The sequence below is a fragment of the Monopterus albus genome, unplaced genomic scaffold (genome assembly GCF_001952655.1).
Source record: "Monopterus albus unplaced genomic scaffold, M_albus_1.0 scaffold7.1, whole genome shotgun sequence".
NCBI classification, from domain to species: domain Eukaryota; kingdom Metazoa; phylum Chordata; class Actinopteri; order Synbranchiformes; family Synbranchidae; genus Monopterus; species Monopterus albus.
In genome coordinates, this window is record NW_018127887.1 from 416,298 (window position 1) to 440,777 (window position 24,480).

The 24,480-nt window shown below is 39.7% G+C and overlaps 3 protein-coding genes across 4 annotated transcripts in view; 2 read left to right on the plus strand and 1 right to left on the minus strand.

Moving 5' to 3' along the window:
• The first annotated feature begins 29 nt into the window (after nucleotides 1-29).
• On the plus strand, nucleotides 30-14,705 carry gas2a (growth arrest-specific 2a). 2 transcript variants are annotated; one of them, XM_020623059.1, is made up of 8 exons: nucleotides 30-477; nucleotides 3,753-3,914; nucleotides 5,994-6,124; nucleotides 8,764-8,905; nucleotides 10,146-10,209; nucleotides 10,342-10,531; nucleotides 10,615-10,722; nucleotides 13,657-14,705. In XM_020623059.1, exons 2-8 carry the CDS (start codon nucleotides 3,770-3,772, stop codon nucleotides 13,864-13,866), a joined length of 990 nt encoding a protein of 329 aa, XP_020478715.1. In that variant the 5' UTR covers nucleotides 30-477; nucleotides 3,753-3,769; the 3' UTR covers nucleotides 13,867-14,705. The 2 variants fall into 2 exon arrangements, with proteins under 2 accessions (XP_020478715.1, XP_020478704.1); XM_020623048.1 differs by having other exon boundaries at nucleotides 31-477; nucleotides 8,761-8,905.
• A 1,766-nt stretch (nucleotides 14,706-16,471) lies between these two features.
• svip (small VCP interacting protein) lies at nucleotides 16,472-18,827 on the minus strand. Its single transcript, XM_020623070.1, has 4 exons — nucleotides 18,260-18,827; nucleotides 17,951-18,001; nucleotides 16,940-17,053; nucleotides 16,472-16,551 (listed from the first exon to the last, which is right to left on the minus strand). Exons 1-4 carry the CDS (start codon nucleotides 18,320-18,322, stop codon nucleotides 16,537-16,539), a joined length of 243 nt encoding a protein of 80 aa, XP_020478726.1. The 5' UTR covers nucleotides 18,323-18,827; the 3' UTR covers nucleotides 16,472-16,536.
• A 4,319-nt stretch (nucleotides 18,828-23,146) lies between these two features.
• The window catches only part of ano3 (anoctamin 3), a 32,455-nt gene continuing 31,121 nt past the window's right edge, over nucleotides 23,147-24,480 (plus strand). Inside the window, exon 1 of the mRNA XM_020625301.1 lies at nucleotides 23,147-23,319. Coding sequence (XP_020480957.1) covers nucleotides 23,166-23,319 — 154 coding nt within the window. The 5' untranslated portion in view covers nucleotides 23,147-23,165. The remainder of the gene's footprint in view (nucleotides 23,320-24,480) is intronic.

Genomic DNA, 24,480 nt, shown 5'->3' on the forward strand with positions numbered 1-24,480 from the left:
TTACAACTACAAAATTGTGACATTCGAATTTAGTCCTTAGCAAATATAATTGTAGCCTGACTGGCTAGTGAGGTCTGTCAGTTGGATCACATTTCATGGGCACAGAGGGATAAAAATCCATTAAACCAAACTGTATGGAAGGATTGAATTTCTCGGGCTGACCTGCTGAATTCAGTCCAGAAATGTCCTACTGAAGCAACACAAAGAGTAACCTAGAGAGGAGGGAGGCACTGGCAGCAGAATCACACTTCCCTCCCATCAGCAGCAGCAGCGTGCTGCGTGCGTCCGCGCGCGCGTGTGTAGTCATATCCTTGTGCAAAAGCCTAGTGAGAAAGATTTCCCCGGTCCACATTGGTTCACTGGTTTGAAGGCTAACCTGTGGGTCGGCGCACCGCTGTGAAAAGCATGAAAACTGGGATCCAGCAAACCAGAGAGCGAGCGAGAGGAAGGTGCGCACCAGCGAGCTGAACCCAAAGGGTGAGCACAGTTAAGGGGTTTTTTTGGACCTGTGCAAGATATTTTCGCATCTTTTGCATTGTGGATGTCAGACCTTTGAATGTCTTTATGCATATTTTCGGTTGGGGGGTATAACTTGTACTTCATAGCCCCTTGCTCATCTCACCAGAGGGTCACGCAGAGTAATGTAGTTCAAAAGTTGGGGCTTACTTCTTCATGGTCAACAGACAGATGCTAATTGTTATTTTATTTCTTTCAAAATTAACTCAGCTGGTCATTTATTACACAGATTCTGAGTCTCTGTGATATTTAATTGGTTTTAATTAGTGGGTGTTAAGAAGTTTTTCAGTCATAACTCATCAGCTTCATCCCTTGATTCTATTTCCAGAGTGGTGAAATATCTGTAGTGGCTATTTTTATATGCCACAGTTGTAAAGTAGGAGACAGCTTTTAAATCGTATTGCAGCTGCAAAAGAAATATGTTAGAGTGTTTTGCAACACAGCCCAAACCAATTTATTGCCTTAAATTCAGACATAACAACAAAATATGTATATACAACATGAATAAAACTGTATCTTTATCTGTATTCTCAGCATACTGTCTGGCTAAAATGTTATTTTTTGATTATTAAAATGTTTACAGCACATGAGTTTATATCTAAAGGCATGAGTCAACCTATGAGATTTTAAAATTGGGCCACTGGAATAAATCAATGCCTGACCACATCTGAGGATTTATGACACACTCCTTGTCTGGTGAAATCAGAACAATGCTATTGGTTATATTAGAAGCGTTGTGCTTTATGGTTATTGTCTGTTTTGTATCTCTTTGTCTGAGATCATACAGGAGATTATGCTGCTTTTGTTGATGTTTTTTGTTGGGAGTCTTTGTACTTTACTGACCACTTGTACTGATACAGTCATGTCTGAATACAACACTCAGTCACAGCAGTGCTTATCTGTAGTGGAAACATGCTGAGCTTCCTTGTGTTAATAGACAAATCAGCCTCCAGGTCAGTTTACTGTTGTAGAGGAGCATGAAGGGCAGCGGGGGTTAGGAGGACAGAGCCGCTCTTGTGTTTTTTAATGTAATTCAGCAGTTGAAATCCCTGTCCATATGCCTGTGGTGGAGCAATCTGCAGCCAACTGTGGCATGTTATGACAGCTTTACAGAAGCCATAAGGCCTCTCAGACTGAGAATGTATATTTGGATATTTTAATATTTTCTACAGTCTGTATACAGCCAGAGTCTGAACCTGAATCTGAAAATAACAGTAAGTTCAGCAGATGGCACACGCAGAGCAGAGGGGTATGTTGGCCATGGTTTTCTTTTTTTGGCCTGAAGTTTAGGTCAGGCTACAGTGTGGTGAGAAGAATCAAGTGTTTCACAGTAGCTTGCTGTATCTTTAGGAGTCTTTCCTGGGAAAATGTCAGGGAAGCCCAGAAGGATGTGTGTTCATAATCATAGTGACAAGGATACGGCTTTACATTTGAAATAGATCGAGACTTATAATGACAAAGTGCAGCAGAACATATTTATTTCACTTAAGAATTAGGACAAATTTCTCAACCCATTTCATTGGACAGTGATGATAAGTGTTATAATAAACAATGAATCCAAGATATGAAGGATAACATCATCTTGTGCTAGAAAGTAGACCTGTTTTGCTACATTGCCCATTGACTGATTTGTCACATGAGAAGTTGTCTCAGTGCCTTTGTTCTGTCTGTCAGCCTGCACCACAGTGGACATGGGAATGTAGCACCTGTGTGTCAGTGCTGAGCTCCAGAGTTTAGTGTGTGCACGGAATGAGGAGTGCTTGTTTTTAGAAAGACATGATGACCTTGGTTTGACATCAAGGTCCCGATGTCCAGTGTTTCACCTTAGCGTGATTTGGTTACAGCCAACTCCAGAGGAACCTTGAAATGTTACACAGCTTTAAAGGTCAGATTCCTCACACACTCACTAAACTCACAAAATTTTCAACCATCACACATGATTAACTAGTTGTTCATGGCATGAATTGCTCTCCTTGTACTGTAATTTCCGTCAAAAATCCCGTTGCTATTTGCCTACCATTGTAAATATGTGTAAAATGTTCCTGCTTGATGTAAAATCTGCATTTCATTTCCTCTTTCATTTATAAAGTTACTTGATTACATGGCTACAGCATCCTTTGGAGTAATGTAAACCTTGAATAGAAAATGTTTTCAGTATCCTTGTGATGCCACCATCCTTGCATTTTGGGGTTGTCACCTCTCTGTCTGCAGCACAGTCTTTCCATATCAGTGTGTACTTCGGGGGCAGTAATTGCGGCACCTGTACTTTTATGTTGTGAACATTAACCGCAGAGCTGTTGATGTGTGTCATTGCTCTGCTCAGGTCTTACATCTGGTGCCCAGTTGTTTTGTCAGTTACGCACTCTTCTCAGCAATAGACAGAGTCACACCAGGCTGATGATTTTCACATTAACACTCATGCAGTGAATGCTTGGCATACTATAACATGATTTTGGAAAAGACAACAAGAAATGTCTAATTTAATTGACTTCTGCAGTAAGCAGCTGTTAAAATATTGCTTCTAATAGTTATGTCAGTTGAATTGTCTCCATCAGGCCTTGATGTAAGGCACTGACTGTATGATAGAGTGCATCAAAGAAGGCAAAGTAATCTGAAAGAACTCTTTGTTTGTGTCTGGTGTTTGCTGAATAAAAGTTCTACTGTGTGATGCTGGCTGGTATAAAAGTGTCTCTTATACAACAAAGAGGCAGACAGGAACTGTGCCGTCAGAGTCCATGAGAGAGTCTCATGTCATCAGGTGGACTGTAAACCACACCAGGTCTTGGCCAGGGTGGCAGGAACACTCAGATCTCTCATCTTTTTATTCACTTGTATTTGTATTCATCCTCCACTAATTCTTTTGGGAATAATGACCCTGAGTCACAGCTGTGATTGAAAAACACTGATATGTATGTATTATACTTTTACAATGCAGTACATATGCATCTCCATCAGGTCCTAAAGTAGCTACATACACACAACTACACACACACTGAACATGTATTTATACAGGCACATATAGACCAATACTCACACACAATGAAGCAGTGTAATTTAAACCAACATAACAACAAAATCTGGCCTCAAAAAAATTCACGGAGTTGAATGAACCCCTCAGTGACCTCATCTGTACACTGTTAAAGTGTATTGATATAGATTTACATACATAAATTGGAGTTTCTACATATAGTCTGAGCAGACTTTATGGGTTTTCTCTTTATCCTCTTCTCCTTCAGGCTGTCCACAGGGAACCATGTGCAGCTTCCTGAGCCCCAAACAGCCCAGTGGCCCCGGGCTCGCAGACATGCAGCAGTATCACCAGTGGCTGGCCAGTCGACATGAAGCCAGCCTGCTGCCCATGAAGGAGGACCTGGCCCTGTGGCTAACTAATATTCTTGGTAGGCAACACTCAGGCCAACATAAAAGTTATGATGTAGTTTATGTAGTCATGTTTTCTAAGCGTGGTCCAGTTAGTAATGTGTAGTTAATTTACCCAGCCAAAGTGGGTTTATACAGCTTGTTGAAATGTATATTTTAATCTGTTGTTATAATCATAAAGAGTTATTTGAATACACATAAACAGACATATCAAGTAGTATTATTTTGCATTATAAAGCCTTATGGCAACAAAACTGCTACCAAATGTAAGGTGCCGTCTATGACAGTTATTTATTTAATTAAATGCTGCCCTCAGAATTGCATGGCTTTTCTTATTTTTCACATTAACTTTGCAACCTTTGCTGACATATGAGGACTAGAGTCACTCGGAACCTCATTACAAGCTGTTTTAAAGTTATCGGAATGTGTTTTCTTGCAGTTCACATAGTCTCCCATAGATTCACCGTAATTGAATAATGAGAATCGTTAACGGTTCTTGAATAATGCACAGCCATTGGTATGAGAATGAGCAGCGAAGGGACCATCAGCAGAAGCTTTGTGCACATTTACTATTGCATAATAGATCACCCTGTGCAGCGTACTTCTTCACACAACAAATGCATGAAGCATTCCCTGGAGATGATTTGAATTTAATGACTTCAGTTGAACACAGATCAACTCTTGGGTATCTTTTAAGAAAGTTGAGGCTCAGGTGAACCCAGACTGAGTATGGATTATTTACTTTTCTGATATTTAATTTCCATGGGTTTTGAGGAAATGGTCTCAGAGTTAGACATTGCTTCATATTCACACACAAAATATGAAACCAGAGAAACCAGTGACCACCCAGACCAACACAAAAGTGTTCTTGTTAGCAAAATATAAATTCTTAAAATTCCTCCAGCAGAGGTTACAATGTAAGAATTCAGCAACTATCTGCCTAATTTCCAAGAGGTCTGTCTGTTAACCAATGATTCACCATCATTTTAAGATTGTTTTTAAGACTGTAGAGACTTTAACATGGTTTAAATCTGTTCACCTAATGACTGGGACTTTACACAGTCCAACAGACATTTGTCAAACCAATGGAGGCCAATTAAGTTCCTAAAACTGACTCCTGCCTGTGTGTAAACAACTTAATTTCCGTGTCTTCCCTGTTATCTCTGGCAGTGTGTGTGTGTTTGCATTGGAACCAGCTGAGCTAGAAACCTCTGCTCTTTTGTGGTGAGACATCAAGGACATAAAGACATCACAAGTACAAGGGTCCATGAGTTATCGGTAAATACACAGCATTTAACCGGTTTGTTAGTTTAAGATGTGTTCTATGTGCTGAGTATACCGATACACTGAGCAGGGTTTAAGGTTTCAGGTGGAAGGAGGCGGTGCAAGCGTGAGTCCACTGACTGAGTGAGAGGCGGATGCTTGGCGTTACCGATGAGTCATGTTGTTGTTGTGATGTGAGGTCAGAAGAACTGAGAAATTTATAGAAGTTTAAATGTCTCTATGAAAAATATATTTTCTTTAAACAGAGATGAGCACAGGAGAGTTTGAGCACAAGAGGGGGACTTCACAAGATTTCAGTCTCTCCTTTCTGGGCCCAGTTGCAACATTTGGAACTCATTAAACATTGAACCCCAAGACCCCTCCTCCTATAAGAAACAGAACGGCGATTTAAAAAAAAAGTCTCAAGTTTCTTTCCACAGTCATCCCCCTGCCACCACCTCCTATTTCACAATGATGTAACTAAGAAAGAATGGTCCTTTGGAAGTCAACTGGACACCACATTGATCACCAATCTCTGCAGGATAATGAGGCACTACTGTGCCGCCTTTTGTGAGGTTTCCGTCCCACGGCATATACTACCAGAAAATTCCCCCTAATCATGTTGTAATATTTGAACATTTGGCTTATTCTGAGCTCTCTAAACCCAGGAGCACAAGCCCAGACCAAGCAGCCGAGAAGTTTGAGATTCAACAATGTCGCATCAGGATCGGTTTCATCTGAGAGTAGACTGATGATTATGTTTTATGTTCTTGTTGTGTAAATGAACATTTTCATGATCCTGAATTATTTGCTTTCTTTGTGTGTCCCCTGCTCAGGTCTGGAAATCACCGCTGAGAGCTTCATGGATCGCTTAGACAATGGCTTTCTGTTGTGCCAGCTGGCTGAGACACTACAGGAGAAGTTCAGGCAAAGTAATGGAGACACGCCTGCCCTTGGCAACAGCAAGGTACAGAGAAAGCTGAGGATTACAGTAGTCTGGGGATTACAGCAGTCTAGCATGATAACAGTTACAGTGAAAACACTAATCTGGATGCCAAATCTTGGCTGAAAGGTTTCCTAAACTAACTTTAAGCTTGAATGACTTGACAGGATATTATTTCTGAGAGGGGAAACATCAGCAAATAGTACTGAAAGATTGGATCAGACCGACTAACAATCACTTTGGCCTCAACTGTTTCAACAGCTCTCTTGCATGATTAGAAATGTGAAACCCAGACTTAGTAATACATGTTTGTGTGTTTATAATGTAGCTCCACATTTATATGATTGTTTTATCTGATGAAATAACATTTTTCTCTATAATTTATTGGCACCAAATGGCTTAAAGGCAACGGTATTGATGTTTTACTAACTCTCACTGAGACAAGAAACAGCTACACTCTAATATAGGTTTCCCTCTCAATCAGTCAATAAAAGCTGTTCTTATAGGTTTTGTCAGCTCAGTCGATACTATGAATCCCTACTTTGCAATTTAAGAAAGCAGTGCACAAAGGGTGGGATGGGGGAAGGGGGCCTGCAGTGTTCAGCAAGGCAAAAAAGAAAAAATAAGGCTGGCAAAGACACATTAACTGATGGGGCCCCACATCCCCTGAAAGAATTAGCAGAAGTTAAATGTTGATTCCTTGACAGATTTAGTTAATTGTATAAGATTAAAAGTATCGATCTGTGGAGATTGGAAGTGACTGGTTTTCAGCGTGATCACTCTGAGGTTTCCAATTTTGTGTTGATCACATTTATAAACACGACAGCTCATGCCGCACCCCCAGTGGCACAGGCCAAAGGTGTAGCGTGTGCAGAGCGTAGCTATCTCACGTGCACCTCGTGTGAAGCTCGTGTCTGTACTGGGCATGTGTTCACTATCGCATTGGAAACGCCTAGTGTACAAACAGCACCCAGAGGAGCCTATAGAAACACCTCGGAGAAGAGGAAACTACGTCCAAATCTTCGACAAACAGTATACAATGAGGGAGTTACTGGCTTCAAATGAAACGCATGTGTTTGTAGAGTGTATCCAAACCAAACACAGCAAATACAAACTGCATACACTTCAAAAAGAACTGTGCGCTCAGTAGTAACAGACATTCTTCTGTTTCTTTTTACCTGCTGCACCTGTACAAATATTGCCCTTCATTTTTAATTGGTGGTTTGTAGAAATAAAAAAAGAGAGAGAGATCAAAATGTAAAACTTTAATACAGTGTTTTGTTTTTATTACAGTTAAATTTTTCATTAAAGAAAAGTTACAAAGCTAATTACGTTATGTTTCTGTTCAGATGGAGGAAACGAACCAATGGGCTCTTTTGTTGGCTCTTGAGTGAGAGTTGTTGATGACTGTGCTGATGATGGCAGGTCTCCTGATCCCAGTGTGTGTGTGTAGCAGCACAGATGTGAGGAAATTCTTGAAATCAAGGACATAGAGGTATTACAGCAATAGAGAAATCACTGTCATCTCCACTGTTTTGAGCGTGTTCGGCTCCAGAGTGCTGCGACAGTACCACAGACCCAGCTGTTCAACCTCCCATCTGTAGGCGACTCATCACCGTCTTGGATGAGACCAATGACCGTTGTGTCATCTGCGAACTTCAGGAGTTTAACAGAGGGGTCGTCTGAGGTGCAGTCGCTGGTGTAGAGGGAAAACAGTAGTGGGGAAAGCGCACATCTATGTTGGGCGCCTGTGCTGATAGTCCAGGTGCTGGATGTGGTTTTCCCCAGCCTCACCTGCTGCTTCCTGTCTGTCAGAAAGCAGGTGATCCACTGTTCTCCTTCTCAAACACAAAAGTTGAGCTGTTCCTTTAAGTGTACATTCACAACTGTGAACCTAGAGGTGTTGAGCATATGCTGCGTGTCTGCATTATTCATTGTGTAAAGTCTTTCTGAGCAAAAGAAAACACTGTGCTTTTTATTAGTTCCCGTCCATTTAAACATAATATCTTCCAAAACCTCTATACCTTCTGTGTAATTATTTGACAAGTAAAGGTGCAGATAATTTACCAAGTCACCGCAGAAATAATAACATGTCATACTGACTGTTAGATCAAACGACACCGGCAATGTGGTTGACATTATTTCTCCAGTAAAGTAATTCAACAACAGAAAGGATCCCAGAAGTCACAAGGAGAGCCTGGAAAGAAAAGAAAATACCCACAAAGCCTGCATATTTCCAGCATGAGCTCATTGCACCTTTCTCATAGCGCAGAGGCACATATCCTGTATAAAACCACAGCAGGCACATAAATCTCACTGAACAGACCATAAGCATGTCATTTGATCCTAAGTCATAGATGGCCTCGTAAAGTAGCCCTGGTTTTCTAACCCACCACCTCCATTATTGATCTGTATGGAAATGGTCTACAATCCTGAGCTGAGACGAGAGTCTGAGTAGATGCAGAAGAAATCTGCTCAGATAAAAATGTTTTGAGGGAAACTCTAGGGCTGGCCTGGACAAGTCACCCTGGTAAACGTGCATTTTTTCTTTGCCAAACACAAAGTAAAAGATAATGTTCAATGAAAGTTAGTGGATGGACCTCAGGTTCATTTCTGAATGGTGTACATGAAGACATCTACTAACCTCTCTATGTCTGTAGCAGAGTGTTCCCTATCGAAGGATACCGTGTCGGCAGAGCGCTCCCTCCGGCTCTTTCTTTGCACGGGACAACACGGCTAACTTCCTGGCTTGGTGTCGTGAGGTTGGAGTTGGAGAAACATGTTTATTTGAGTCAGAGGGTTTAGGTGAGTCTGCTTTTCTTTTCCACAGTCATCAGAATGAATAAACAGGATACATGAACAGACTGCAGTTTCCTCATAGTGATAAAACGCTGTTGGCCTTTGGCTGTCGCTGGCACTGAACTCATCTCCTGTGAATAGCTTGAATGTGCAGGTAGGGTATGACACAGGTTGTGCTGCTTCCCTCATCTCCCATCTGTGACTCAAATGATTTACTTTTCCAAGGTTTTGCTTCTGCCCACACAAAGCTCACAAGGGCAGGAATCTGCTAGGAACAGCTCTACCTAGCAAAAAGCACGTGGCTCACAGTACTGTGCTTATGCACAAAATGTCTGGAGTCAAACAACAGGAGCACAGTCAGAAGGGTATGACTTAGTGGGAAAGTAGGCCAATGCTATGTAAGTGTCTTCCTCAGCCTGGAGACAAGATATTTAGCTGTCTTCTTTATGAACAGGCACAGTGTGTTATCTGTGTCTCTGTAATCTATTGCAAGGATGTACTGCATGTTACTAAAATATGTTTGCAGTCGAAATATGCCTGGACTGAAATATCAGATGCACACTATGTGACCCTGCCTTTAACAGAAATACCAAAAATATTTATACATAATTGCGATTTCTGATGAATGCCTTACTGACCACAGCTGAGCACTTTAAACTGTGCAAGCCAAATCATGCACACACACACACACACACACACACACACACACAAAGATAACCACACTGCAGTCGAATTCAAATGCAGTGGACATGTAATTGTTATGTAAGATGTAAAAATGTTAGAAAAAAGCTGACAAATGTTTTCTTCTTTCTGTCCTTCCCTTTCTTTCTTTCTTCCTTCCTTTCTTTTCTGGATGGATTTATCAGTTCAGCAGTAGATTAACAACACCAGGTTTGCTATTATGCAGTGGCTCTTCATGTTAATAAGCATGGCGTGTTGTGTCACGTGTATTGCATCTTGTATCCACCCTCATATTGTGATCATATATTCACTGAGGTTAAAATAAACACCTCAAGCCTTATGCTACATTCCAAGTTTAAACATGAGTCATGTTCATTTGATCTGGGACACATGGGATTTCAGAGGAGAGGATGCATGTTTTATGTTCAGGTTCATGAGCTTATTTGCTCTGCATCTTACCATTGTCTTTTCCATCGCTCAGTCTCATTCATTGCCTTTTTACAGATACCAGACAATATCTATACACCCTAATTACCCAGTGCTAAAACATGATCTCTTCCTGTAGTTCTTCACAAGCAGCCACGAGAAGTGTGCATCTGTCTTTTAGAGTTGGGACGCATAGCATCGCGGTATGATTTTGCTTTTTCATATTTCCTCTATGTTTATCTGTGACTGTTTTCCCATAGACCTGGATCAGTTTGTGGATCTTTTCTTAATTCTGCACTTACAGAATGACATTACTCCTTGATTCCTTGCTCTAGGTACAATGTGGAGCCTCCTGGCCTTATAAAGCTCGAGAAAGAGATTGAACAAGAAGAGAAAGCACCTCTACCTCCTTCTTCACCTGTATCCCCAGCTCAGTATCTCCCTCCATCTCCCTCTTCCCCATCCCCAACTCCTACCAAAGTCACTTCCAGCAAGAAAAGTACAGGGAAGCTCCTGGATGATGCTGTAAGTCAGCATAGTTCACCTCTGTTGTTTGTCTGCACTTGATATCAGAACCTGTCACATCTCTATCTTTGTGTGTGCTACAGGTGAGACATATTGCTAATGATCCACCATGCAGGTGTCAGAATAAGTTCTGTGTGGAGAGACAGTCACAGGGTAGATACCGTGTAGGGGAGAAGGTGCTCTTTATCCGGGTAAGTTTATTACATTACTTGTTTAGACATACTGAATATTTTTGACTGTGGGACTTTTTTTCACGATATAGTACTTTTACATTTAGGCTGTAGCTACATTTACTTAAAAGAATCTCAATACTTCTTCTATAATTGTACTTCATACAATAGCTTATAGAACAACTATGCATTACTTTATTCATCAAAATATGTTCTGCTAATTAACTGGTAACAGCAATACAGCATATGGCATATGGCAAAATGTTGATACTACATTTGAGATGTATTATTATGTAATATTCTACTGAGTTGTATCACCCAAAACTGGTTGTTGCATTAATTATCATATAATAAAATTGAAACAATCAACACAGGAAATGTTACTCAACTTTCTCTGAGTGGAGGAACACAGGTTATTGGAGAGAGATAAATGGATGCTAACAGAGATTAGAGAAGAAGCTTGGTCCCCTTGGGATCTAGTTACCTGGCAACCCACAACCAGGATTCACACCTCCAAGAATGTGATTCATACTGTTGTTTGGGATGTGCAGGCTTGCAAAAGAGAGGTTTACTCTTGGATGCCCTCTGCTGTCAGCATATTATATTGCAACTCCTGATTTAAGATCCCAACCAAATTTCAATCATTGTAAGGTTTGGATGAACAAATTTGTTTTGAAATATTAGTAAAGACAAAAAGAGTCATTTGTAAGACAAGAGTATTTCCTGTTAGAATAAAATGAGATATTGCATAAATCAATAATTATCATCATTTATGCCATTTTTGATAACTGAATGCTTCAGTCTTTAGTGTGTTGCTGAGCAACCAAGGACAAACAATTAAAAGCTCAGTGTTCCACTGAAAAGTCATGAATACAGTAAGGCCAGTCACTGTCTGTAGGCATCTGAGAAAGGACAACAGTGGCATACAGCACATACTGTATGAGTCAACTTCACAATAATCTGCTGCACCCGAGAGGCTGACCTTCTCAGCTCCTGTAATAAATGAGGTGATTTTAGTTTCAACAAGGGGCAGAGTAACATGACAGAGTTTGTGAAAAGTGCTGTCCCGGCTCAGCCCCAGGCCTCTGCCCTTCTCTGGGCTGCTGAGCAGGGACTTCGCTCCGGTAAGGGTCTCGTCCCAAAGCAGTGTGATTGAAACCCCAATGCATCACACAGGTCCATTAAATCTGCAGTCACAAAGCCTGAAGGCCTAGCGCTGGTGATTGGAAGCACTGCCCCACCACTGCTCTATAGACTGATTTTTTTAAAGAGTCTTATAAATGTTGCATGTTATGCTGCTGGAGGGCAAAAAAGCTCATATCTGGCAAGACTGAGGTAACAGTCTCATAAGGTACTCTACCCTTTTTAGCAGACAATTTAGCTTGGTATTTATCTTAATCATTCTTCTACTGTTTGTCAAATATAGCATCCTAATAGCCTCTATAAACGCCTGTTTATTTACTCGTTTTCTGAGAAGAGCATTCGGTAAATGGGCATGTTTTAGTAGAGGTGTAATGATGTGTTAATGAGGTGGGGGTGGTGATAAGGCATCTGTAGTGAGGTGGACATGTTTTATGTGCACAGTCTCTGGGGAATGCAAGTGTTTGAGAATCCAGTACAACAGAGCCTTTTATTTCTTCTTCTTTTTATTATAACGATGTTGTCATGGTAGCCGACCTTGAGAATGTGCCCGATTTGGCAAGTGGCATCATTTTGAAGCGAGTGTTGAATAAATAAAATTACTGCATACAAGTCAATACAGCAGAGCACAGAAAGTTTGGTCCATTTTTGTGATGATACGGTTAATAGCCGAGTATTTTCAGCCACACTAGCAACAATGATCTGGGAATGACATTGTCGGTTTGTCCACCACTTTGTTCCAATTTGAAATATCTGAACAGCTCAGCCACTGATTGGGTTACTTTAAAGCAGAGCTGTTAAGAGTTGTGACATTGAGGGGTCAAAAATAGCAGCAGGTCACGTGACACATGTAGCTTCAAATACTATTGTTCCAAATGGTTGAGTAAGATCCATTGTTTTCTGTAGCGAAAAGCAGAATTTATTAGTAACTAGTATTTTTAATGACTTGTGCAGCCTTGCAAAGTGACAACTATGATGATGGATGGATTGCAGATACATTTGGCCATGCATTCATATTCCCCAGAAGATTAATCCTGCTGACTTTAGTGATCACCTGATATACCATTTGGAAGAAAATAGCTTATCAAATATTGGATGGATTACCATAAATTTTGATACAAACTTTCATGGTCCCTCTTGGGATGATTTGTTGGTCATTCCAAACAGTTCTTTTGTACCATCATCAGGTCAAATATTTAATATGTTCAGCACTTTGGTTTGTGATCAAATACCTGCAAAACTAATAATGTTTCCAGCATTCTCAGATGCATTTATGATTTGTGTTATTTAGGAAAATGATAGCATGCTAACATGCTACACTAAAGATAGTGAACATGGTCAAACATTACACTTACTTACATTGGCATTGTGAGCATATTAGCATGCTAATATTAGCATTCAACTCAAAAGTGTTGCTGTGCCTGAATACAGTCTTATAGAATTGCAAGCAGGGCTGGAGAGTCTTGGTCTTGTTTATTACATAATTGCAGGACTCAAAACGTGACATGGCTCCACCAGTCCTGTTTCTGTCAGCAGTCTGCTCACTAAGACCTTAGGCTGGTAGGAGAGGGACAAAGCTTCCCTCCAGGGATCTCAGGCCTCCACATCCATCAACATGTTCAGCACTTTGGTTTGTGATCAAACAAAGCTCTAACATCAAAGCCTTGCTTGACTGTTCATTAATCTTCAAACCAAAGTCTCAATCAGGGAGATGACATTCCTCCTATAGAGAGAAGGGCTCAGCAGTAATCATTTAAAGCTCTTCTTTGACACACCGAACTAAAATAGACGCCATAATCCTATTTGTTTTTGCAGATGCTGCACAACAAGCACGTGATGGTTCGTGTTGGTGGAGGCTGGGAGACCTTTGAAAGCTATCTTCTGAAACATGACCCCTGTCGTATGCTCCAAATCTCCCGAGTGGAGGGCAAGATATCCCCTATCAGCAGCAAGTCCCCAAACATCAAAGACCTCACCCCTGACAGCTATCTGGTGGTGGCAGCACACTATCGCAGCAAAAAGTGAAGACAGGAGACTGAAAAGTGCCATTAAAAAAGGACACAGAGGATGACTGCTTTCTGTTGTTTGCTCCATACTTAGTGGATGTGGTTATCTAGCATATTTTTTACTAAATAAATATTGTGGCTACAGATACAAAGTCATTCATGGAAAGCTCAGTGTAATAGTGATGCTGGGTTTTGTTCTCTTGGTCTGTTCAGTCACGTGGATGTTTGTGATCACATAAAGCCCAGAGTCACACTAGTAGGTCTATTACTTTGCATTTTATTTAGTTTGAAATATGTGTTAATCATTACAATATAATGGGTGAACTGGATAAAAGTGAAGCTGTACATTTTTCTTTAAGGTTTTTCAGTCACTAGTTGTGTTTTAAGTAGCTGTAGTTGGTAGAATATTTTTAGAGTTTAGCTCCTTTAAAATCGTTGACCTGTCTGTTTATGTACTGTGTATGTTAAAAACAAAACTCTGAATGACATTATGTAAGTGGTGGAGAAGCCAGTATTCCTTGGCAACCTGGTATGGATTTCTTGTTGTATTTGTGTGATGGCAGACATTTTTCTACCATGGTGATTATTGTTTTTCCCTCTGTAAAATTTGCCATTTGGTTGATTGTTATCCTAAATGTCTTACAGTACACTGAGTACACAGGTGACTCTAGTGTGCACCACACTCAAACCATAAACTGAACTTTAGGGTAACTTACACCCCAAAGAAATGTAATTAACCAAATCTTTACATGACAATCCACTGTGTAGTAGTCTTGTAAAAACTGCTCCTAGAAGCCAAACATTTGATTTATCTTTTATTTTTATTAGGCTAATAAAATGTTCAATTGTTTTCATGTACATACTACTATTATATATTAGGATATCCTGTTTTATATCATTTACATTGTAATCACTTAAATAGAATCTTAATAATTCAGTACATTTACTCATTTAAGGTTTGTAATTCTTCCTCTTGTATGTTACTGACCTCTAGAGGTAGTACAATCCTTGAAATATGAGTAATAATTTAAGTTTCTTACAATTGCGAGATATAATTCATAACATTATCACTATATTTGTCCAACTTTTTCCTTTAAAAACTTAATATGTGGTACTCTTATGAATTTAGTGGCTATATAATGTAAACCATAGGCTTGTATGTGGAGTAAATAAGTCCAGGTTTTGTTTTTAGATGTAAATTGTCTTCGCATGATATTCTAAGCACTATTGGATCAGCCTTTTCTTTGATCACAAATTAAGCTTAGAGACTAAACATCAAAACTATGACCTGAAGAGTTTAGTCTGCATCACTGAAACCTAATAAAATATACAAGTGCAAAAATATGATAGCAAGCATAAATCTCAACTGTAGTATGTTGCACATACAGTATCATTATTGATCATCTAAACCTCAATCTAATGTGAACTTGGATCTTTCTGTAAATCTAATTCCACACGTAAAGTCTACAAAAGAGTAGAAGAAATGATTTATTGTAGCAAATGGCATTTAAGGGTTAAGTGCAGGCCTTAGGAAGAGCACACAGCTAAGCAAGCCAAATATTTCACCACACACATACAATTCAATTCTTTTCCTTCAGCTTTTGGTTCCACTGTAGTTAATATTAACCCTTCACAACATAATGTAAGCAAGCATATTTGCTGATCTTCAAATATTGACAAACTGTGCAAACAGGTGTTTCATAAAATTCTATCATACGGCAACTCATAAACACTTCATATCTCATTTCAAATTAAGCAGGCATCACATTAGTGTTTTAAACACATTTCAATAAAACACATTCAAACTGTGCAGACAACATTATTAATGGAGCAACAACAAAAACCAGTGTAAAGTACAAAAGGTCATGTGCACAAGGTCAATGAAAGGTGTATGCTAGCACACCTAATTTTTGCTTTTACTGGTTTCACAATGTGTTATTTCACATGATTTGGACCCTACTGAACACTTTGTCATGATTGTAGTTTGCCCTGACAAAGAATCGCCTAATTTAAATGTTGTGCAGAATATAAACTGGGTTTTCAAACATATTTTCCTAGTACAATATCATAGATGCATTTTTCACCAGAACACCACACCCCGGCTTTGCCTTCCCCATCAACAAGGGACTCCTAAACTGCACTGGTCATGAAAATTTCCCCAGGACAGGCAAAGTGTATTACAAGCTCAGTAAATACCAACTAGTTATAACACTGTTTGCACAAGACTGTGTTGCCCTCAGCAAGGTGAAATGAGTGGGTGTCTATTACTGTAAAATCCTTAAAAAAAAACAAAAACACAAATTCATAAACATAAATTATGGTCAACTTGTGAGGTGTCATTTACATAATGGATTTTTGAAGAAGTCATGCAAAACGAAATGTGGCCACTGGTGGATATACAGTGAATATGTATCCTCATCTATGAAAACCAACATGAAAGGTGCAGTGGTGAAGCTTGTGAAGACAGCTCTGTCTTAATATGAGAACAGTCAACAAAGATAGCACATTTTTGTCATCCTTGACTTGTCCAACAGTTCAAGCTGGCTTGTATGTTTTGGCAACATGGGGGTTAGTCCTGCTGTTCTGTCTTTAATCACTTCAGATTGTTTAGCATGAATTGGGAACTTGCAGCAATATTTCATGTTGTTTTGGTTTTAAAACAAGACATCGGGTTCCACCATCAGGGTTCTCAGCCCACCTGCCACTGCAGAAAAAAAACAAATGGGCAAAAAATATTACAACAACGTACAGTTTCCAAAAACAGAGCTGGTTGATATATTATTTAAATGCCTCTTATTCTTTGTTTTCTCAAGTTTTTGGTTAGCACAATACTTCAATGTTATCTCTTACTATGTTTAAGATGCATGACAGTCTATAATACCAGCAATTGTTTCTATTTTTTAGCAGTAGTAATCACTACCATACTGTTACATTATCACTGAAGTTACTGGCTTAACCACATAAATTCTTTTGTAAATATATCCAGCTATTCTGAAAGGCGGGATAAAGATTGTTCAGATAATTATTTGCACTGGCCATCAGCAATAACATTTGTGACACCCCAGGTACTTCAGGAAAACCTTCACACTAACCTTCAACCCACCACCACCTGACACAGAGGAGGTCATCGCTTGTTTCTCAGCCTCTTCCTGTTTTTTCCTTTTCCTTTCAACTGCTTCTGGATTTTTAACACCCCTGTATGTTGTCTGAAAAACAAAATGGAGTAAGAACAAGTGCTAATGGCTTCATTGTTAAAAAGTATAGGTATCGTATTTTTATCTGTTAAAAATCTGTACACGCCATCTTAAAATCATGCACGTGTTTCCAAACCATTTTAACAATTTACCACAATCTTTTCAAAAAGCACCAAGAAGAATTAATCATAACAAAAGGACATTAAACTACCAAATAAAGTAATTCAGCTATAGTTGCTTTGTACAGTGCTGTACTGCTGTCTGAAAGGTGACTGTGTGTGTGTTAGGCTTTGGGGCTTTTTTCTGCGATAGTAAAAGTGTGAATTGTCAGGAGATGCAAGCTGGAAACAGTGACTTAGAGCAGAAAGATGTGCCAGTTAAAACATTAGCCAAACCGAAAGATTCACTTGGCCAAGAAGAGTTTTCATTCTGCGCCATGTCGACTTACCTTGACACAGCTTTAGCATGGCTCTTACGGGTTTGCAAGTGGCTTTTCTGTACAATAAAAAATTACTCACCACACTGTGACTGTAACGTTACATTGCAGTCAAAATAATAGGTACACCTGTCAAAAACGAATGTAGACCGATACAACTTGCATTATACCCTATCTTCATATAGGTTATAATGGTCAGTATTTGATGAATCTGTTTTAGAGAAGTGTTGAGTTTTGGTCGTATTGGGAAGCTGTAGTGTGTCTGTTTTTCATAAAGGTAATAGAAAAGTGTAACAACACAATTCAACGTTACAAACTATAAATCATATCTTAATGAGGCAAGTTTTATTGCAAAGCTTAAAACTGATTAGTTTTAGCTGGATGTACCAGACAATCTTGCAATTAAGGTTATGAATCCACTGTTTTAGCACTTGATAAACAGGCAAACTGAAGCAACCACACTCATAACTTACCTCTTTCTGTCGCTTCTCTGCGGCCTCGGCTAATTGTCGTCTTCTTGTCTCCTGTTAAGAACAGAAACCTTTTAGCTACACCATAAATAGACCACTTCAGTGTGTTTTTACCTGGAGCATACTGAACATGCCAGTGTTTACAATCAGCGCCTTCCAAGCATTACCAAGTAGGGCCTCATACTGTTTACTCCCAATTAAGTTGATTCAATTCATGTGCGCCACTTTATATTTGATACTGAGATACAAATGAGTAATTTAGGCTTATCTAGCGACAGAGTTGGTAATAAAAGCTGTAGTAAATTAACTCACAGGCTCTGGAGTGACAGCAACATCGTCCGCTGCCCCACCAAGGCACGGTAGACACATCCCCATACTTGAGTTGTTCCAGGCAGTTAAAAGACAGCGTAACAATGTCAATAACTTGTTTTGACGTGACTAGCTACCTCACTAGCCGGTTTCAGACTACTGGCTAGATAGTTAGGGCAACAGAAGCAGCACCTTCTACACCCAAAGGCGGATGTTGTTGGCCTTACTATCCGTTAGCTAACGGTGACATAGGCACTGTAGCTAAAAGCTAGCGTTAGTTTCCATTACACTACAAGTCTAGTCTCTGCAGCAGGTCGCCTACTAACTTATTTCTCATCACACCTCTTATTTAATCGCCTTGGCATTTGGAGCAGCTGTTTTAAAATAATACGTCTAAGACAAATATTATCCCTCTGAGTTTGCTTTGCTCGCTGTTGAACTGGCTGAATAATCTGCCAGGGTATGTTCAATGACATTAAGCTAATGAAAGAACACTGACTTTTTGCTAGCATGCCATAAACACAAAATAACCAAATCACATCAGCAATCAACACACAGTACTGATGTACATATTTAATTAATCAAAAATATGTGGTTCCATTTAACATCTAAACTAATTTGACTTAATTGCGTTCAAGTTTGTTCATTGTCGTGCGTTTTGCAGGGTTTTGAACGTAGCTCACTGTGACCATGGGCGGATACGCACTTGTCCTAGAATAGCGTTAGTTGGTCCAACAGCACCACCCTGTGGACAAAGATGGATGTAATAATCACCATGGTGATGGTAATATAACACATCTTACATAGTGAATGGTGGCAGTCTATGCTCCACAGCCAGGGGCCAGTTTCACAAAGACAGACTGGCTGTGTGCGAAATCTCTCCCTGCTCACTATACAGTATAGTGCACTATGTAGCGTGTCCGTCATTTTGTAGTGGTTGAACTATACCAAGGACAGTAGAGTCAGACCTCTTGCTCTTCTACAGTACAACAGGTTCAGATCTGAATATGAAGTGGGCTATCTTTCCACCTTTGAAAGAGAACTTTTTATTTTACATTCTGTAGCCATGCAAAACTATTGAAATGACATCTGGTTATCTTAACAAATTTATAGCTACCTATTCCAGTTACATTCTTTTTAAACAATCTTCCATCTAATAGGCTTGTGTAGCTACTCCAAAGAACTCTTTGGCTACTATAAATCATGACTTTTCACAATAAATGTACTGTAGCCTACAGGCGACAGAGCTAGTAAATAAATATCCTGGCTGTGTATTAGGCATACCTTATAAATAGCCTACTGGGCTACATTTGGAATAAACATGTTAAGAAAACCACGTTTAATTGGCATTACATGAATAGAGTGACTACATATTATCAGTCTAAGTGGTTACTTGGTTGCCTGAAAAAGTGTCACCTTTTAATAAAGTCGCATAATACCAGTCCAACAGATGAAAATGATAATAGCTTTGAGCCTGGTTCAAAATCTTTGCCATCAGGTGCTCGCTCAGCTGGTGTTGCATAGAGCAGATCTTTCTCTGGGTCTGGGCTGTTGCCTTGTTGGTCATCTTCAGTTCAGCAGTGCAATGGCACACTTTGGCCACAAGGGAGATCACATACAGTCAATGTTTCCAGCACTCACAGTGGTTTGTAATATTTTGAAAATATTCCTGTATCCAAAGTATGATGAGAGTGATCATGAAAATCTAATCAATTGTTCAGTGGGCCATACCCTATCTCTCCAAAAAACGTAATCAAAATGTGTTTACTGCTTTTTGAGTTATGCTACTAGCAAGCAAATGCTGGCAAAACATAAAATGAATACAAGTTAGAGTAACTGACTATGTGACAAGTGTAACTGACCTATATGGTAACAGATTATGCCAACATCAGTCATCAACTTCAAGTCAAGCCTACCTTTAGCAGAGCGGAACTTCTATCTTTTCGTGTAGAATTTATTGTCGACTATGAGAAAGCTTTATGATGCTCCATACAGCAGTTTTGTTCAATCAATATTCTACAATCAATAGCTTGAGAGTTTAATGTTGTACCCCTCATGGCCTGACAATGGTGTAATCTCCACCCATTCATATTTGCTGCACCACTCGGGCTATTTCCCAGCTCTCAAAGGGGATAGGTAGGTCCACGAGATTGCACAGCATTTGTACAAGTTATCGTTGTACTCACGGTACAGCTTACTGATGGGTGATTCATACTGAAGACACAAGTGCATGCAATGGAAGCCAAGATGCCACAGGCTCTTGGCAGCTCCTCAGGTAGGTTTAACTCACTTCTGAAGAAGGTACATAGAGTTTGTAAAACTGCTGTTGTCGAACATAACTTATTTAATAGCCCCCAAGCACACAATTTAATCTGTTATTTATGTTTATTATGTTTGTTTAGTGGCTTAATCTTTGTTATCCAGTGCTTGTACAGTAGATTTATTTAAACATTGTATTTTATAAACAGTTCAATGTCTTGTAATGTTTTGTAGAATACTACATGTTGTCTCCGAGTCTTCTTCTGCAGCTTAAATGTATCTACAGTACAACAACTTTCTGCTCTAATTATGTACTCAACAGACAGACTAGGAGTGAAAGTGTTTAACAACTGTCCCAATTTAGCAAAGCAACTACTATAAAAGCTACGTGCATTATTCATCAGTGCAGAAGAGCTCAGTATATGAAACTTACGGTAAATCATTTATTTATGAATTGAGATATTGGATGGCTGCATTAGCAGTCAAGTAAGTGGAGCTACATTATACAGTGATAGTCTTTCTAAAAGGAGCACACGTGGGTGCTCTCCAAGTCGTTTTCTGTAAATGAAGAATAGATTAAGTGATCATGTCTGTATAGAATAATTGCATTGGGCACATACACTTTATGTGTTCATTTACTCACTAACATGTTTGCACAGCGCTAAGTAAAGCCTACTGTAATTTTGTGCTGAAACATCTTTGGCGATTGTTGTTTATAGGAAAGTTTAGCAAACCTGTCCACCATCATTCAGTGTAACGAGCTTTTCTATGGCTTTTATTGGCTGTTCTAAATCATCTCACTGGCAATGGATAGAAATAGCAAAAACTGTGTGTTTATATCTTAATCAGACCATGTTTTCATCTGTGTTGTTGTCATATGTATGATGTTCAGTTGGGTGACTACCAAAAGTTACTTTTTTTTTTCTCAAAGCTGGATTCTTTCAGAGCCCTGAAGTTGATGTTTCCAGGTGAATCTGCATCCGTTTGCTGGACTTCAAGATCTTATATTCAATTATTTGTTTGTTTATGAGTTTGCGGGCTTTTTTTTTTTAACTGTTATCATTTAAAGTTGTATTTATAGGCTCTAATTGTTGCTTCTTAGGGCATTTTTTCATCTGAAGGAGCCCAGTTTTTTATCTTAGATGAAACGGAGGTATTATGATTTACTGGAAACATATAGTATATGTGGCCTTAAGTCATTACTGCTGACTAATGTTCACTGTTTAAGAGAGCACACAGATAGGTTGGCGTATTAATGGATGTACTGCAGTCTAAATGCCCTCCAAACTGCATATACACCCCCTTTATCTTCTAGGTGTTAAGGTGATGGACCCCTTTTATTAACTTAATAAGTTACTGGAGAAGATGTCCATCTGCTGCACTCAAACTAAATTACATTTGTTTCATCATCCCCTAACATTTTCATGTTGTAAAGTGTTTCTGCACATACAGTGATTACATTACACAATCACCTACTCTTACTGTTTGTTCGAAAATGTGTTTGACAATTATTGGAAAGTACAGATTTATGATGATAGTATTTGCCAGCCTGGCTGTGGTACTTATACAGTATATGTGGATAAATTATTCTCTAGCATGGTGAATAGCTAGTTGACAAGTTATCATATCTACATGATTATGTATTTGAGAGTAGAATTAATTGACCTGGGCCTTTGCAATGTATGAAAATGTATTTGTTTAAATAAGTACTCATCAATTTGCCAGGAAGTTAATGCAGGAAGTATCTGCTCATCAATCGATCTACCTAATGTCTCTTCAGGTCAGCATATTACTGCACTTAGACTACATAGCTGTAATGGACAAAACGCGTCCTAGACAAAGAGTTTTTTTACTGACCAATTGTCCAGACTGACCTAGACACAGCTGTTTCCATGTCAGTGTTATTTTCTTGACCTTCTCCTCGTGGGCAATAATTTGTTAAATGACAGCCTTTGTGTTTGTCAGTCAAGCACCACAGGGAGCTGAGAAATTGAACCTATTCGGGGAGAACACACACATTGGACTCACTCAGACATACATACTCTTGTATTTTCAGCTGGGTCACATCACACTCCATTCCTACAGGCAGGGGTTACACGGCCCTCTGTTAGTCATTTCTGCTGATGTCACAAAGTAAATTGTGCAGAATTGAAATTTACAGTTTTAATATCAAACTAGGTCACACCAGTATATCTGGTGGTCTTGCCTGTTTTTTTTCTTTGTTTGCTTCATTGTGAAGAGATACTGAAGGGAGATGTCACTGTTAGATAAATATTTTTATTCCAGAAATGACCTCTCAGCGGTTTAATTCAATAAGAATTGTTACACATTTCTCACTTAAACTGGTTATAATTAAAAATCTAACCTGCTAAATCCGATGAACTTATGATTCCCCATAGGTGTCAAGTATCAGAGGGAAAATGAATTTTAAAGACATGTTAAAAATGTATATGTGCAGTAACACAAGAGACATAAAGAGAGACCTGGACAAGCCATTACATACACAACAGAAGCCCCTTGAGTCAAAAGCAACAATAAAAAGACTTGATAACATGACATCAGTATTGCAGACTCACCCTTTCTTCACCACTTTGTCTCATATGTGTTTGGCTTTGTGTATTTTGCAGAATCATGCCATCAGGACAACTCTATGTTCCTGCCCCTGCTGGAGAGTCAAGGCTCCATCTCCTCTGGAGTTGATGGGCATGTTCCTATCAATCCTGCCATGAGCCAATCGGTTTCCTGGAGCTCCCCGCTTGCCAACAGTTTCCATTCTGGAGGAACAGAGACTGACCAGTATGCCAGTAAGTTTGCCAAGAGCACTTGTGAATCAGCCTAAGCACTATCCCTGTTTGCTGGGTATATTGCCGCATACCTAACCTATAAATAGGTTAATACTGTTGAGCTACGTTTATACTGTTTGAACATTTGCTGTTTGAAGCTGCCTCCTAAATAAATGTGGACTTGCGTTATGCTTTGGATCCCCTGCTGATTCTGCCATTGTTAGTGTTGATGAATAAGTCTGTGCTGCAGCCACTGGACATCAGACACTGTATACTCAACAGCACAGTGTTGAATGGCTGGTTTGACTTAAGTGTGAAGAAGAAAAGATTAGTTCAGCTTTTTGCTCTGAACTTTTAAAACCGCTTCATCAGCAGATGGCTTGGTGGTGATGCCTTAGAGGAAGCCATCAGTAGTAATTTAGCCGAATGTGTTGATGTTAGATGTCTGTTGTCATTAAGGAGCCTATTGAGCTTGAGAGTTGTCAGATTGTTTTTTTAAACAGCTTGCAAACAGAGGCTTTTTTTGTGCAATCTGTTAAATGTTGGGGAAAGTTCAACTGTTAGGGCAGCTCGACACAACAGTGAGCGAGCAGTGAAAAAACGGACCCAGGCGGCTGGCTTCGATGCAAGTGATAATTTATTACAGTGCTAACAGGGGTGCAATCATATATACAAAAACATGGAAGGAGTGAATATCACCGGGTGCCTGACCAACAGAGGTAGAGGGGTGATTGTCCGTGGGGGTGATGAAGGTTGGCTGCGAGGGTAGGAGTCACTCCTGGGCTGGTCAAGGTGGGGGTCCGGTTAACTGGAGAGGAAACAAGGAGTTCAATGAATGATGGGACTGTGCATCGACCTGCGAAGGTGGTAGGTGGAGCTGAGGGTGCCAAGGTCCAGAGGAGAGATCCAGGTAAAACTAAGGAAACACTAGACATCAAGAACATACGTGGAACAGGAAAAAGGTGGTGAACATAACGTACTGCAAGGTAGGCTAACGGCATAGAAAGAACTAGCAAGGGAGTGAAGGTAAAGCCGAGTATAAATAGGGAGTGAAAAGGAGGCGCAGCTGAAGAGTGTCAGAAAATTAGGACAGGTGTGTCTAATCCAGAGAATCAGTGAGAAGAAGCAGACTAGGGTGAGAAAGAGAGAAGAGAGGAAGGTGCAGCCGGGCAAACCTGACAG

What these genes read in the sequence shown, in the direction of transcription:
- gas2a (XM_020623048.1), top strand. Translation starts at nt 3,770, where the DNA reads ATGTGCAGCTTCCTGAGCCCCAAACAGCCCAGTGGCCCCGGGCTCGCA. An exon ending in ATTTGAGTCAGAGGGTTTAG is followed by an intron (nt 8,906 to 10,145) that starts GTGAGTCTGCTT and finishes CTCTTCCTGTAG; the next exon opens with TTCTTCACAAGCAGCCACGA. An exon ending in TTGGGACGCATAGCATCGCG is followed by an intron (nt 10,210 to 10,341) that starts GTATGATTTTGC and finishes TCCTTGCTCTAG; the next exon opens with GTACAATGTGGAGCCTCCTG.
- svip (XM_020623070.1), bottom strand. Translation starts at nt 18,322, where the DNA reads ATGGGGATGTGTCTACCGTGCCTTGGTGGGGCAGCGGACGATGTTGCT. An exon ending in TTGCTGTCACTCCAGAGCCT is followed by an intron (nt 18,002 to 18,259) that starts GTGAGTTAATTT and finishes TGTTCTTAACAG; the next exon opens with GAGACAAGAAGACGACAATT. An exon ending in CAGAGAAGCGACAGAAAGAG is followed by an intron (nt 17,054 to 17,950) that starts GTAAGTTATGAG and finishes TTTGTTTTTCAG; the next exon opens with ACAACATACAGGGGTGTTAA.